A 17,150-nucleotide genomic window follows, 5' to 3' on the forward strand; every position below is an offset into this window, starting at 1 on the left:
TTTTCTCCGTCCATCAAAAAGTTGAATTATTCCTCCTCCTCGGGAAAAAAAAAAAATCCGTTCGAAGTGCAAAAAAATGAATTTGAACGACGCGGAGAAAGGAGCAGCAGAATAATAGAATTAATTTTCCTCGAGCCTCGAGGCAGATACCGATTTCCAAGAAATTTAACTTGGAAATAATAAATCGTAATATTTCTTTTCCCTCTCCCGAGGGATAATAAAAAAAGTAAACAAATAGAAATAAAAAAGATAGGGCGGGCGACGCGCGATAGTTTTCAGCGCGCGCATATATAAGAGAAGGACGGTCGTAGTAACGGTTGTCAAAGGAGGATCGATACGTCTCGAAGTCACGCGCGGACTCTGGTTTTCGTTCGCTCCGGACGGCAAACGGACGCGTGCAAATTGTTTCCACTGCATTATCGAGGATCAAGGAAATTCCGCCGATAGTCTATCTCGTTTACGAGCTTTAACGACCCCTCCGTGCGACCTCCATCGTCTGCACACACGCGCTCTCTCTCTCTCTCTCTCTCTCTCTCTTTCTTTCTCGCTCTTTCTCGCTCTTTCTCCCTCTCTCCGTCATTCTCGATGGAAACTTGCTCTACCGCGAGTTCTTTTTTACTTGTAACGTGTTACGATCGTTAACGGTTCCATCGTGTTCGGGGAACAGTAGAACCAGTATCGCTCTTATTGTTTCCACAGGAATTAATTATAGAATCCATTAAACCGAAAGTGCGAACGACGCGAATGTTACGTTATCGGCGAATTAAACGGAGGGGGGGGGGAGAGGGGGGAATTGTGAATCGAATTTTTTTCTTTCTTTCTTTTTTCTTCTTTTTTTATTAAATAGAATTTCCACTCTCTCGCTCGCTCGTATGTAATAATGAATTCGAATTAAAGATTGATTCGAAGAGAAGGGGATAAATGAATGTAACATTCTTTTTTTATAGATAATAGAGTAAACAATTTTTTAGACGAGCGATTCGATTAACGTGTTGGATCGTCGTGGTGTAATTCGGTCGAGATCGATAATCTCGAGATTCAAGATTGAAACGATGCAAACGCGTATCGAATCCCTTTCCTAGATCCGGTAAACGTGATTTCATTCGTTCACGCGCGTCCTATCGGTTAAATAATTTAGTAACATTTTTTCGATCTAGTGACATTCCTTTGATATATCGCATTTTTCAAATATACGGACTAAATAAAAGTTACTAGGGTAATTTTGCCGGATGAAAAAATTAAACCAATGAATAAAAAAAATTTGCACAAAACCTATCTTATATATACGTATTATTTAAAAAAAGATGTTTTTTTTTCGAATAATTAAACAGAGATGAATTTTTTATTAACACGTTTTATTAACACTTATTTGTTTCACACGCGTTATAATTTCGAACAACGATCCTGTGTACACGCATATTTTCAAAATTCCCTAGAAAATATCGAAAATAATTTCATCGAGCTCGATCCACGTATTTCCAAAACTCCCTAGAAATACCTAAAAAATTTTTACATATTTGTTTCACACACGCTATAATTTCGAACAATAATTTTGTGTACACGCACATTTCCAAAATTCCCTATATAAATCGAAAAAATTCCTCGAGTTCGATCATAATGATTCGATGAATATCCGGAGATTGAAAAAATTCCCTAGAAAATATCGCTACGAAAATAATTTCATCGAGTTCAATCCACGTATTTCTAAAACTCCCTAGAAATCGTTAAAAAATTTTTACATATTTGTTTCGCACGCGCTATAATTTCGAATAATAATTCTATATAAAAAATTAATTCTATATAAAATTAATTCTATATAAAAATTTATTATAAAATTTCCTATATAAATCGCCACGAAAAAATTCCCTCGATCGTAATAATTCGACGGAGACCGATAAAATTCCCTAGAAAATATCGCTACGAAAATAATTTCAGCTCAATCCACGTCCACGTATTTCCAAAACTCCCTAGAAATCGTTAAAAAATTTTTACATATTTGTTTCGCACGCGCTATAATTTCGAACAATAATTCTATGTATATATTATTCCAAAATTCCCTATATAAATCGCCACGTAAAAATTCCCTCGAATTTAGAAAATATCGCTACGAAAATAATTTCATCGATTCAGTTCCACGTGTATTCCAAAAATTCCCTAGAGATCCTTATCACCGAAAAAGAAAAAAAAAAAAGAAAAAAAAAAAGAAACGTTCGATCCAGTTGCAAAAAAAGTTCGCCTCGATCGTACGGAATTCCGGTTTGATTTGAGTGAAGGGAAATAAAAGATGAAACTCACCCGTGCTCGAGGTAGATTTGCTGAGATCGAACCCCTCCTGTTTCGGGCTCGTGTTCGCCTCCTGCTTGGGGTGTTGATTGTGCGCGGAAAACGGTGTCTGGGGTGTGCTTAGGGGTGTCTGCGATTGATGAGGATGCACAGGCGGAAGTTGCGTAGCATTCTGCGGCTGAGACTGTTGGGACTGGTGAGACTGAGGGCTCCTCGGTAACGAGGACACACTGCTCGGCCTCGAAGGTGGCGAGGCCTTGTGTGTCAATGCCAAAGCTTGGCTCTGCAATCCGAAGAAGAAAGAAAAAAAAAAAATTCAACTTCCTCGTTCCTCCTTTATCCCCTTCCCATATTTCTCATCTTTCGAAAAATATTGATCTCTTTTATTAACAAATCTCTTCATCAAAATTCGTTCAAGAATATATATATACATATATATATATATATACATATATACATACATATACATATATATATATACATATATATATATATATACATACATATATATATATACAATTTTTAAATTTTTATTCACGATCCGTTACACAAGTCCGTCCGACGATTAAATTTCCTCCTCGAGTCCTAGCAAGAGAAACATGTGGCAACAAGTGATCTTTCTCTCTCTCTCTATATATATATATACGAAAATATGGCAATATAGATAGCGCGGCGGTCGTCCACGCTTCCAACAAATTGTTCCACGAGCGAGCCGTTACGAGCGACGCTAAATTCAAACGATCGTCGTGCCAATTATTCCGAACGCGAGTATGGAAAGTGAACTACTCGAGGAAAGGAAAGAGAGAGAGAAAAAGAAAGAGAGAAGAGAGATGGTTGGATCGAACGGTTATAATAATAGAACGTTGAGGAGAGGGGGGAGGGGGGGAGCGTAAGCGACGAGAGTAATAATTTCGTCGTTTAATTCGCGGTGTCGCGAGGATGGATCGGTGTCGAAGATCCGATGGGGAGAGGAGGATCTTCGAAGCTGGCCGAGGCGATGTATCGAGGCTGGGCCGCGGATGATCTAAGCGTCGCCGATGAAATCTGAACACGTGGTCAATTCACGACCGACCGACTAAGGCATAAAGCGCGGACTTAGATTTATGTATGAGTGAAGTGAACTTAACACTAACGGCTAAGCCGTTCACGGTGTCAACGAGGGTCAAGTGGGCCCAGAATGCGACAATCCTACACTACGTAGAGGCGAAGTGCGAAATGCACCGCGGCTCGCTCATCGCGGTTTTCGTTCGTCGCTCTGAAAAACTGGATCGCTCCGTTTCCGTGCAACTGGATACGAACGAACCCGGTCGGTATATGCGTCGTTCAAACGTAACCTTTCGAAACATCGCGCGTTGCACTCTCTCTCTCTCTCTCTCTCTCTTCTTGCCTCTCGATTCGCGTTCGAATATTGCGTATAAATCGAAATGTATTTGTATTATATTGTATCGAGGTATATATACAAGTTGGAAATTTTGAAAATTTTTGGATTTGACAATTGAATTGTATTATTCTATAAATTTCTATTTTTCGGTTTTTATCTCAATTCATATTGGAATTTTTGAGGATGTAATATATGGAAGTTGGAAATTTTTGGATTTGAATTGTATCATTATTTTATAATTTGCTACGTTTTATTCGTGTTGGAATATTGCGTATAAATCGAAATGTATTTGTATTTTCGAGCTATATATAATTGCAAATTGGAAATTTTGGAAATTTTTGGAATTGAATTGTATTATTTTATAAACTTGTATTTCTCGATTTTTATTTCAATATTGGAATTATGCATTTTTAAGAATGTGATACACTTGGAAATTTTGGAAAATTTTGGACGAAGAGTAAAATTTGAGAATTGAATTGAATATCATTATTTTATAATCTGCTATCTTTTATTCAGAGTCATGTTGGAATATTGGGTAAAAATCGAAATGTCTTTGTCCAATTTTTCGAGGACGTGGATATAATTGAAAATTTTTAAAATTTTTGGATTTGAGAATTGAATTGTATCATTATTTTATAATATGTTACTTTTATTCTAACTCATGTTGGAATTGTGTAAAAATGTTTGCTTAAAAAATTTTTTAAGAATATTTGGAAATTGGAAATTTTTGGATTTGAGAATTGAATTGTATCATTATTTTATAATCTGTTACTTTTATTCTAGCTCATGTTGGAATTGTGTAAAAATGTTTGCTTAAAAAATTTTTTAAGAATATTTCGAAATTTTGGAAATTTTTGGATTTGAGAATTGAATTGTATCATTATTTTATAATCTGTTACTTTTATTCTAACTCATGTTGGAATTGTGTAAAAATGTTTGCTTAAAAAATTTTTTAAGAATATTTGGAAATTGGAAATTTTGGAAATTTTTGGATCGAAGATTTTTGAATTTGAGAACTGAATTGTATCATTATCTTATAAACTTTTATTTCTCGATTTTTATCTCAATTCACGTTGGAAGAATCTTAAGAATGTGATACACTTGAAAATGGAAAATTTTGGAAATCCTTGAAATTCGAAATCTTTGGAAAAAATACAAAAATTAAATTATCTTGCAATCTTTTATCTCTCGATTTTTATTCTAATTATAGAATTATGTAAGAATCGCAATATTTGTTCAATTTTTTAAGGAACGCGATATTATCAGAAATTTCGAAAATTTTTGGAACTCAAAATCTTTAATGGGGAGAAAAGAAAATATGAAAATTAAATCGTATCTTTTCGATTCTTATTCTTAATCGATTAATTGGAAAAATGTGTAAGAATATTTGCTCAAGTTTTTTCAAAAAACGTGAATATATCGAAAATTTCGGAAATTTATAATAGATGAATTGCTCAGATGGGGTTATTCATCCTTGGAATAAAGGAAGAATAAAACATACATTGGACGAATTCATGTTATATTTTTTCTAGCGATGAGATAATAACACATGAAAAATCTCAATAATTTTAAAATGACAATATTTGAAACATTTCAAAAATTTTATTCATTCGAGACGAAAGACTGAAAGAAGATTTTGTGAATTAGAAATTTGAAGAAATCGATTATTAAATTATTAACGATAAAGTAACGTTCGATTTTATTATAATTCGTTGTTACTTTATCTTAAAAAAAAAAAAAAAAATGGAATCTAATCTGAAATGTTGCATCAAGATTTTTGATTAGATAATCGAACACGAGCAAAAAAAAAAAAAAGAAAAAAATACGATATTATAATATCACTTATTCGTTGGGACGCGAAAAAAAAAAAAGAAGAAACAAGAAAATAATAAGACTCGATTATAATCTCTGAAACGAAGAACTTATTCGCATCAAGTATCTATCACGTTCGAGATTTAGATAAACTGGATAAACTATTACGATACGCTCATTTCAGAGATAGACTTTTGCTTTTTCCAAATTAACAGATTCAATTTCAGATTAGATTATCCCACCGTTCCGTTAAAATCCGTTAAGATAAAGAACAAGAAGAGGAAAAAGAAAGAAAAAAAAAAAAAGAAACAATTATACTTTTAACCGATCTCCAAATATACTCCAACGAATGACAAATCTCATTTAAACTTCGTTTCGAAGAAATCGAACATCATATTTTCCTTTCCTTCTTCCTATCTCTCTCTCTCTCTCTCTCTCTCCCAATTACTCTCCCAATAAAAATGAGAAAGAGAAACGCGATCCTCTTCGTCCATCAAAAACAAAAAAACAAAAAAATAAACAATCGACGAATAACATAATCGGCACCTTCCAAATTTCTTCTTCCTTCGTTCGAAAGGAAGGAAGGAAGGAAGAAAAGAAGAAGGAAATAATATCGAAAGAAAACGAGAAAGAATGGAAGGAATACAAGAACGCGAGAGAAGGGAAGAAAGCAAAAAAGAAAAAACAGGAGGGAAAAAAAAAAGAAAAAAAAAAAGGAAAGAAAACGATCGATGGATTCGAGAAAAGGAAGCGGCGGTGGAGAGTTCAGGTCGCTGATTTTTTCACTGGTACGGACTGTACCCGGGCACCGGCTACTGTTTCGGGAGCTGCTTCGAGGTATGCACTCGCAAAAAACACGTCAGACCGCTGAAGACCCGGGCTTGGATGCGTGAGCGGGGAGCGGAAGGGGAGCGGGCAGCGCAACGTATTCGTACCGTCGAATCGAAGGGAAGAAGTAGAGAGAGAGAGAGGGAAGGAGAGGATGGAAGGGCGCGGGAGGTGGCAGGGCGGAGGAGAGGACACGGAGGATAGGGACGAGGATGCGAGGCGTGCAAAGTGGCGGGGAGAGGAAAGGGGAGCGAGAGGCCGCTCCACGCACACCGGTGTGTGCGTGTGTCGCGTGCGAGCGTGTGTGCGTAAAGAATGGAGAATCGAGGCGAAAGGCGAAATCCACCGGAGGTGGATCGGTTAGAGGAGGACACGAAAGCGGCGACGAAGAGCCTCCTTGGCTCGTTCGTTCCACGGGAGGAATGAGGATGAACGCCGGCTGTAAGCGGGAGAGCATAAGAAAAGGCAACAGGTGGATGGGGTTAGCGGCTTATCCGGCTAACGCCCCAAGTGATATCGCGGTAACTTGGACGTGACGCGAAAAGGGGATGCACGACCGTCCTCTCTCTCTCTCTCTCTCTCTCTCCGCGCCTTCCCCGAGGTGTGCCCGTATTATTCGCTCGGTAATTTAAATTGTTGACGCTTTGTTTCTTCCTTTTCTCTTTCTCTCTCCCTCTTTCTTCCCTTCCTTTTTCGCAGGCGTTGCTGAAATGATTTTGAAATATTTATTTTGAGAGAGATTTGAAAAAGAAATTTGGAAGATGCGATTGTTGTATTGTTCGAATAATTTAAATTTCGATGCTTCGTTTCTTCTTTTTTTTCGTAAAGGCGATGTTGGAATATTTCGAATTTATTTCTGAGGAAGAAGAAATTTGGAAGATATATAATTGTTATTCGTCGAGGAATTTAAATTTTAATGTTTTGTTTCTTGTTCTCTATATTCGTTCATTTCGTTTCGAATTTTATTTTTGAAAGAAATAAAAAAGTAATTTGGAGGATAATGAAATTGTAGCTTTCATGTTTGAAAATTGAGCAAGAAACGTAGAATATATTTTTTTTCGTTTAAAAATTAATTTTTACGAGAAGAATTTGTAAATTCGTCCCATTGTACGCGTTCAATTTCGATTTTCTCGGAAATTTTATTCTATAATTTTCCTTCATTAATCTAATCATCGATAATATCCAATAAAGAATCAATTAATACAAATTTTATTCCCTTTTTATTTTGACCCATAAAAATCTCTCGTTCGTACCGTGAATCACGAATCACCCTGTATAAGCATAAATCATAAATTATCACACTTCGAGAACACTCTCGTTTTATCTAAAACAAAGGAAGAAAAAAACGCACCATACGCAACGACGAAAAAGAAATATACTCTCGTATGCATCTCGCAACAAATCACAAATTATCTAAGATATTTACCTTCCAAAAAAAAAAAAAAAATCGTACGACGCACACAACGACTTGCATACACACAAATCGCACACACAACAAATCGAAAAAAATTGTCACTGCAGCTACTTCAAGGATCGAGGATAATCATTTTATTAAAACAAGAAAAAAAAAACGAAAAGACACAACGACTTGCATACACACAAATCGCACACACAACAAATCGGAAAAAAATTGTCACTGCAGCTACTTCAAGGATCGAGGATAATCATTTTATTAAAACAAGAAAAAAAAAAAAAAACGAAATGAAAAGAAAAAGTTGTCGCGCACTGTGAACGCAAAATGCAACGTCACAAGAAATTAATAATAGCTACGTGGCGAACAACGGATTCGGCATCGTTTATCGGCGGATCAGCTTATCTACCGGGTGTAACGGAGATACGACTCGTTTCCTGCTAGAGCTGTTTCCCGTTAACACGATAACCTTAATCGTCGTCCAATGTTAAATTTCTGCCACACGGCCCTTCTTCGCCCGGGGAGAGCCGCGGATTCAGTTCCGTGAATTTTGTCGTCGTATTTATTTGAACGCCTCTCTCTCACTCTTTCTCACTCTCTAACGAGCTTACGTAACTCGCGGACTAGAAATGGCCGAGCTACGATGTTTGGCAATTGAACGTAGGTCCAGTCTACTCGCGTCAGCCTCAATAAAAGCTTTTAAATTGATGCGCGTATATACAATCAAAAAATTTCGCGACCTTCTTTACTCTCGAGCGTCGCACAATCCGCGTTATTCCTCGCGTTGTTCCACGCTTTATCGTTTCCTTCCAATTTTCGTCTTTTCTATCCTTGCAACTAACGCCCTCTTCCTACGCCACTCCTGCCCTCTTCAGGCAGTTCAAATCGTTCGTTAATTTTTCTAATACAATCAAGTGTATGTGATGTACGTATTAACGTTACGTATCGATGTGACAAATAACCTAAACAATTATTTGAATAAATAACAGTGTAGTTATTATTTTTTTTTCATTCTAACAATGAGTTTATTATTAATTGTGCGAAAAGAAGAAGAAAGGCAAAAAGACATCGTCTCGAATCGATTAGTTAATCCATCCGTCGAGAGGTTATGCATAATTCATCTAACGAGATTACACGTGATAATAAATTATTTTGATTGACCGAACGATTTCGAACTTGAGAAACGATCGGATAAAAGAATTTATGGAAACCATGGGAATTCGATTTAACGGGAAAAATTTCAAAAATACGTTCAAACAAAATTTTTAACGCTAAATTTCGCTAGAATTTATTTCGGGTTATCGGTCGATTAATTTTTAAAGGAAAAAAAGCAATTCACGACGATCTCGCGTCGATAAACTGGTTTCCCACCGGTTTTATAATATTCCATTGCACGCGTTGTTGATGTATCAAATCAATGACTAAGCGTACATCTTGATCTTTCAATTTGCGTTGGACGGAGCGTCGATTGACCACGAGCAATTTCGTAAAAAGCAAAATGAAGTACTTTTTCATTCTCTCTCCCCCTCTCCTCCCTTTTATTTTATCTCTAACGAGAGGGAGAGAGAGAGAGAGATTGAAGAACACAGACCGATTGTAATATCTGTTTTTTTTTATATCCAATATATCTAGAATGGGAATTAAAATCTTAAAATCTTGTTTAACGGTTCTACGAGTTAATCGTGCAACATTCTAATCAGGCTTATCGAAATATCAGATGGCCGATATCCACGTATCCAATAATTGGCCCCTCTTCCCTCTATAGATAATCCACGGATTGATACTTGCACTCGATCGCGATTACGTAAATTTCGCGCTACCAGATGTTCGCGAGTTCTAGTTCTTTCTAGGGAAAGGAGAAAGAAGGAAAGAAGGAGGGACGGAAGGAAGGAAGGAAAAGGAGGGAGAAGGAAAGCGAGAGATCATCGCTTCGAGCTTATTAAAACCAACGTTACGAAGGATACGAAAAATTGTTTTAAATATCGAATATTAAATTTCAAGGATGTTTAATATTTTTTTCCTTTTCCATTCGAAAATTTGAATCGATATTTATTCGAAACGATTCGATCTAATTATTTTAGGTTAAGAAATTCCTGAAAAATGAGAAAAATGATTAATTTTCGAAAAAAATTCCTGAAATGTGAACCAATATTTATTTATAATTTATTCGAAACTCGAAATTTGATTTAATTATTTTAGGTTAAGAAATTCGAGGAAAATAGCTGATTTACTAATTTTTGAAAAGAATGAAAATTTGAACGAATCAATATTTATTTATAATTTTTCGAAACTCGAAATTTGATTTAATTATTTTAGGTTAAGAAATTCGAGGAAAATAGCTGATTTACTAATTTTTGAAAAGAATGAAAATTTGAACGAATCAATATTTATTTATAATTTTTCGAAACTCGAAATTTGATTTAATTAATTTAGGATAAAAAATTCGAGAAAAATGGTTGGCCTAGTAATTTTCGAAAAGAAGCTTCGAAAAGTGAACCAATATTTATTCACAATTTATTCAAAACAATTCGATTTAATTATTTTAGGTTAAGAAATTCGAAGAAAATGGCTGATTTACTAATTTTCGAAAAAAATTCCTGAAATGTGAACCAATATCTATTTATAATTTATTCGAAACTCGAAATTTGATTTAATTATTTTAGGTTAAAAAATTCGAAGAAAATGGCTGGTTTATTAATTTTCGAAAAAAATCCCTGAAATGTGAACCAATATTTATTTATAATTTATTCGAAACTCGAAATTTGATTTAATTATTTTAAGTTAAGAAATTCGAGGAAAATAGCTGATTTACTAATTTTTGAAAAGAATGAAAATTTGAACGAATCAATATTTATTTATAATTTTTCGAAACTCGAAATTTGATTTAATTAATTTAGGATAAAAAATTCGAGAAAAATGGTTGGCCTAGTAATTTTCGAAAAGAAGCTTCGAAAAGTGAACCAATATTTAATTTATTCAAATAATTCGATCTAATTATTTTAGGTTAAGAAATTCGAGGAAAATAGCTGATTTACTAATTTTTGAAAAGAATGAAAATTTGAACGAATCAATATTTATTTATAATTTACTCGAAACTCAAAATTCGATCTAATTAATTTAGGTTAAGAAATTCGAGGAAAATGGCTGATTTACTAATTTTCGAAAAAAATTCCTGAAATGTGAACCAATATTTAATTATAATTTACTCGAAACTCGAAATTTGATCTAATTAATTTAGGTTAAGAAATTTGAAGAAAATGATTAGTTTACTAATTTTTGAAAAGAATCAATATTTATTCACAATTTACTCGAAACAATTCAATTTAATTATTTTAGATTAAGAAATTCGAGAAAAATGGTTGATTTATTAATTTTCGAAAAGAATAAAAAATGAACCAATATTTATTCACAATTTACTCGAAACAGTTCGATCTAAATAATTTAAGATAAAAAATTCGACAGAAAAAATAACTGATTTACTAATTTTCGAAAAAAATCCCTCAAAAAACCAACTATCAAAACATAGACAAAAAAATACTCACGAATATACTCGAAACAGTTCGATTAATTTAAACCTCGAAAGGAGGTTTAAATTAAATTTATTTAATTTCCGAAGAAATACATAAATAACACGGCTTTTTACACGTTTCTGTACGAAACCGAAGGCGGTGGATAATAAATACGAATAAATATTGCCGGGGACGTAAATCATGGGGACGAAACATTTTAACCAGACAAACGACGTTGTAAACGTAAATATCGCAACATTGTCATAAATATTAATAAAGATATCCACCACGATCACGGAGAGATAAACTCCGCGCATGGAGTGAAGGTGGATAAGGAAGCGGGGAAGGGGAAGGAAGAGAGGGGGGGGGGAAAGAAGAAGAAGGAGGAGGAGGAGAAAAAAGAGAAAGAAAAACACATGCGCGTGTACGTGTGCGCGTACCACGAACTGTTTGACGTATCGGCTTCTGCGGCCGGATAGATGGATTACAATCATTCCGGTAGCTGGGGTGGTCAAATACCGTGACCATGCGTGCCTCCTATCCTCCTCCTGCGTACGCACACCTTCCACACGTGGAAAATAATATATATATATATCTTTCTTTATCTTCTCACGGAATGTGCTCTCTTTTACGCTATTACGGAGAAATTTGGAACGGCCTCCCCTCCGCCCGTACACTTTCTCTTATCTTTAACGTGTTAATCCCTCGGTGTTAAACCGTGGGGAAGCCGTGTCTCCGTATAGGAAAAGTATATTCTATCCGTCGGTAATTAAGTTAGGAATCTATACAACGTATAATATCGAGTGAAAAGTATATATTTATTGTTATTTTTTAATAATTAAAAAATACATATATTTTTATATTCTCTATACGCGATTTACGATTTAGATATCTAGTGAAATATAGATATCTAGTGAATATGTATATATATATATATATATATATATATATATATATATATATATATATATATATATATATAGGGAAAGAGATAGGAATTTATTAGAAAAGAAAATATCGTATGGAGTAAAAAGTACATTTGTTGTTAATAATTAAAATTTACGATTTATCCGAGTATATATATCGTGGATATAGAAATTTATTAGAGAAAAAAAATATTATATCGAGTGAAGAGCACATTTATTGTTATAATTATTATTAAAAAATTTCCTATATAATTTAGATATCTAGTTGCGTCTGAATATATCTTCTATTACGAAGAAAGTGTTATAGTTAATGATTAATAATTAAAAAAAAATATATTATATCGAGTGAAGAGTACATTTTGTTGTTAATTAAAAAATATTCACAATTTAGATATCTAGATTACTATTACGAAAAAAGATAGAGAAGAGTACATTTATTGTTATAATTATTATTAAAAAATTCCCTATACACAATTTAGATATCTAGTTACGTTTGAATGTATCTTCTATTACGAAGAAAGGTAGAGAAAAAAGTGTTATAGTTAATGATTAATAATTAGAAAAAAATTTATTAGAGAAAAAAATATTATATCGAGTGAAATGTATATTTGTTGTTAATTAAAAAATATTCCCTATACACAATTTAGATATCTAGTTATGATTGTGAATGTATCTTCTATTACAAATAAAATGTTATAATTAATGATTAATAATTAAAAAGAAATTTATTAAAGAAAAAAAAATATTATATCGAGTGAAATGTATATTTGTTATTAATTATTACTAAAAAATATTCCCTATTCACAATTTAGATATCTAGTTACGTCTGAATATAAAGTATTATAGTTAATGATTAATAATTAAAAAGAAATTTATCAGTGAAAAAAAATATTATATCGAAAATTACATTTATTGTTAATTAAAAAATATTCCCTATACACAGTTTAGATATCTAATTACGTCTGAATATAAAGTGTTATAGTTAATGATTAATAATTAAAAAGAAATTTATCAGAGAAAAAAAAATATTATATCGAGCGAAAAGTGAAAAAAATATTCACAATTTAGATATCTGAATTATCTTCTATTACGAAGAAAGATAAAGAAGAAAGCGTCATAGTTAACGATCAATAATTAAAAAATACGCGATTTAACCGAATTATATATATACATCGAGAAATATAGGTGAAGAAATTTACTTATAGCGTAGGTTACGTATCGACGTCTCCCCTCGATTTTTCAAGAGCGGAAGCGGAACACGCCTGTGTTGCACCGTGTGTCACGGGGAGCGTCGCAAAGGGAAGGGAGGGGCCGAACCCCGCCAAACGACGCCACCGAATCCCCCCCGGAACGGGAATATCTCGTCTCGGAAACGAGACTTCTCTCTTTTAAACAGAGAAAGAAAATCTATCTATCCCCCCTCCCCCCTCACCAACCAACTTTTGACGAAGGGCTTTCAAGAAAAAAAAAAAAGAAAAAGAGAAGGATAATTAAATGAGAGAAAGAAAATTTCGAGAATCGAATGAAAAAAGTTATGGCTTTTAAAGAGAGAAAGAAAATCTCTTTGAAGAAGAAAAAAAAAGAAAAAGAGAAATTAGAAGAAAGAAAATTTCGAGAATCGTGGAAAAAGTTATGGCTTTTAAAGAGAGAAAGAAAATCTATCACTCCCCCCTCACCAACCAATCAACTTTTGACGAAGGGCTTTGAAGAAGAAAAAAAGAAAAAGAGAAGGATAATTAAATGAGAGAAAGAAAGAAAGAAGAGAGAAGGAAAATTTCGAGAATCGAATGAAAAAAGTTATGGCTTTTAAAGAGAGAAAGAAAATCTATCACTCCCCCCAACTCACTAACCAACCAACTTTTGACGAAGGGCTTTCAAGAAAAAAAAAAGAGAGAAATATAATTAAATAATATAATTAAATATAATTAATATTATATAATATATATATAATATTATATAATTAATAATATATATAATTAAAAAAAGAAGGAAGAAGAAGGAAAATTTCGAGAATCGTGAAAAAAGTTATGGCTTTTAAAGAGAGAAAGAAAATCTCTTTGAAGAAGAAAAAAAAAGAAAAAGAGAAATTAGAAGAAGGAAAATTTCGAGAATCGTGGAAAAAGTTATGGCTTTTGAAGAGAGAAAGAAAATCTATCACTCCCCCCAACTCATCAATCAACCAACTTTTGACGAAGGGCTTTGAAGAAGAAAAAAAAAAAAGAAAAAGAGAAGGATAATTAAATGAGAGAAGGGAAATTTCGAGAATCGAATGAAAAAAGTTATGGCGATATTCGGGCAGGAGGGATCAATGGAGACGCGGCATTATTATTGCACTGAAATGCCAGAACGCGAGAGCGTGGTCGTGGGCGCACACAGGAAGAAGGCAGGGGCACATCCGTATCGTGGTCAGAACCCGTGACCCCCTGCCACGTACACGTGTAAACCCACCTATGCAACACGCACGATCCGCGGTTTTACCAAGGATTATCCTCCTTTCTCTCCCCCCTCCTCTCCCTCCCTCTCTCTCTCTCACTCGTAATACTTTTACGAAATCCACCCCTGTTTGAAAAAAAGAAGCTTCACTCCGTCGCGAGCGAACGAGTAAAAAAATAATATTTATCCTCGTAGAAATTTGTACAATAAAAAATAAAAGATCAATTTTCAAAAGCAAATGGGTGGTGAATCGATGTAAAGTTAAGGGGATAGGGGAGCAGAGGGTTTGAGCGGAACGAGAAGTCGAAGTGGCCAGCAGGGGGGCGGAGGAAATCGGTGTAGGGTGGCCAATTGGCTGTGTAATGTGCGGAGGGGGGTAGGGGTTACTTTTCAACCGGCGTTAACCTGTTAACCCCGCGATTATATAACAACCCTTCGTACGATTCGAAAGGAGCGAAATAATAATAATAATAATTAATAAATACCTGTACTTGATCCGTTTTCGTGTTTGCAGCCATCCATGCCTCTACGAACGTGTCCATAGCGCTCTGAAAATCCATTCCCTCGCGAAGAGTCCCTCAATAATTATCCCTCGGTTGGGAAGTCGCCGCCATTTCTTTTCTTCTCGTTATTGTTATTGTTATTATTATTATTACCGATCGTCACTTCGATTTCACCGTAACACGGGATGGATGGCGAACTCCTTGCGAGGAGACGAGGATCCGGGCGAAATTCTTTCCCTTCCCCTTTCCCCTCGGCACAAAAAGTTGTCGAATTCGCACAATCGCATATCCGTTTATCGTTTATCCCGTATTGCGATGTAATTGCGGTTGAAAACAGTCGATCTTGTTTCGGGGCCGGATACACAATCCGATTACAAATTACAAAGCGTGCACACTTTCTTTCCTTACTTATTTATTTACGATTACTTTTATCCGTTTTGGCGTTTAGTCGTGGTTTCTTCTTATTTTATTTTCGCGGTTATATCGAGCCCGTTGGTTAATAACGCTTTTATTATTGTTATTATTATTATTATTGTTATATACTATTATTACTATTGTTATTATTATAATTATTATTATTAATGTTACTATTATTATTGTTATTATTATTATTATTATTATTATTAATAATATCGTGGAGCGAACGAATGAACAATAGAGACAGAGTCCCGCACAATCCGCGCACTTGTTGTGTGTAGAGTTGACTAGAGATCGAGAGAAGAGAATCGTTACGCACACACGTGTCCCTCGTTTTTCGTTCCTCGTGCTGTCGTGTGCTCGATCTAGGAAACACTTCTCGTCCTCCCAATGTTTGTCCTCGCCACCAATCTCGCGTGTATATATATATATATGTATATATATGTATATATATATCTCTTTCTTTCGAGAATTCACTTTTGAACAAAAACCAATCGACACTTCGCGTTCGACGTGTACATTAATGAATACCACTCGTGTAAACGAATTCGTTAACCACTCCTCGCGAGAGAAGAAAGTCTTTCCTCCGAAAGATTTGTATAACAATCGAGCGAGTGATCGAAGTGATCGTGTTTTAAATGAAAGGAAGAAAAGTAGGAGGAGGAGGAGGAGAAGAAGGAGGAAATAGGAGAAATAAAGGGAAAAGTTTCATCGTGGAAAGAAGAAAAGTTCACTTCAGTTTTTTTCGAAAAAAGGAACCGTTCGTCGAGACGAATATATCCGCGTTTCTTCTCCTTTCTTCTTTTTCCCTTTTCCCCTCCCCCTTGATTCAGAAACAAAACAAAAACGTATCGCCTCGAACTATTTCTCGCGTTATCTCGATCGTTCCTACCGTTCCGTCGAGATCGGGACGGATCGTGGACATTTCGACGGGCGCACGAAATGGGGAGGAGGGGGGAAGAAGAGAAGGAGGAGGAGGAGGAGGAACAGGAGCAGGAGCAGGAAAAAAAACGTATAGATATACGTGTATATGTGTGTGTGACAATGTACGTATACGTATGTGTGTGTGTGTATATGGACGTATGTATCAACGACACGCGAACCGACGAGAACAACACGTTCGCATGGTACGGCGTTCGAGCCGCGACTGTGCGTGGCGAAGCGTCGCGGCGCTGGTTCTGCCCCTACGACGCCCTACCCCCCGTCGCTCTCACCCCACCACCTCGCCGGCTACCATCGCCCACCGTCGAGGACCATCCTGGTCCTCGCTCACTCGGATGGTTCACCCTCAAACCCTCCGGAACTTACCTTCGTCATCCGCGCGATTCTCTCTCTTCCCTTCCCTTCGGATCGTGTCTTCTTCCCCTCCCCCTCTTTCCGTGTCCCTTTCTTTTCCGTTCCGCTTCTCTTCCTTTCCTTTCTCTCTCTCTCTCTCTTCGATCCGCCGCTCTCGATTGTTCCGCGTCTTGTTCTCGTTCTTGTTCCTCTTCTGGGATGTTTAGTTTTTTTAATAATAGTTTTAAATTAAAATAAACCCGATTCTTGTTTTTAATTGTAATTAAAATAAAATCGTTAGGGATTCTCTGTTTAGAGATTTATTTATTTCTTCGATTTGTTAGGATGTTAGGTTATTTTTTATTCCTACGA

The 17,150-nt window shown here is 35.2% G+C and overlaps 1 protein-coding gene across 3 annotated transcripts in view; it reads right to left on the reverse strand.

The window, feature by feature from the left end:
- LOC100577980 overlaps nucleotides 1-16,665 on the reverse strand; it is a 51,255-nt gene extending 34,590 nt beyond the window's left edge. For 2 of the 3 annotated variants that reach the window (XM_003250771.4, XM_006566205.3), the window contains exons 1-2: nucleotides 15,069-16,665; nucleotides 2,296-2,566 (exon numbers count right to left, since the gene is read on the reverse strand). In XM_003250771.4, the coding sequence (XP_003250819.1) occupies nucleotides 2,296-2,566; nucleotides 15,069-15,143 (346 nt within the window). In that variant the 5' untranslated portion in view covers nucleotides 15,144-16,665. The remainder of the gene's footprint in view (nucleotides 1-2,295; nucleotides 2,567-15,068) is intronic. The other variant, XM_006566206.3, reaches the window with a different exon arrangement.
- Nucleotides 16,666-17,150: the final 485 nt, after the last annotated feature.

The sequence above is a fragment of the Apis mellifera genome, linkage group LG10 (genome assembly GCF_003254395.2).
Source record: "Apis mellifera strain DH4 linkage group LG10, Amel_HAv3.1, whole genome shotgun sequence".
NCBI classification, from domain to species: Eukaryota; Metazoa; Arthropoda; class Insecta; order Hymenoptera; family Apidae; genus Apis; species Apis mellifera.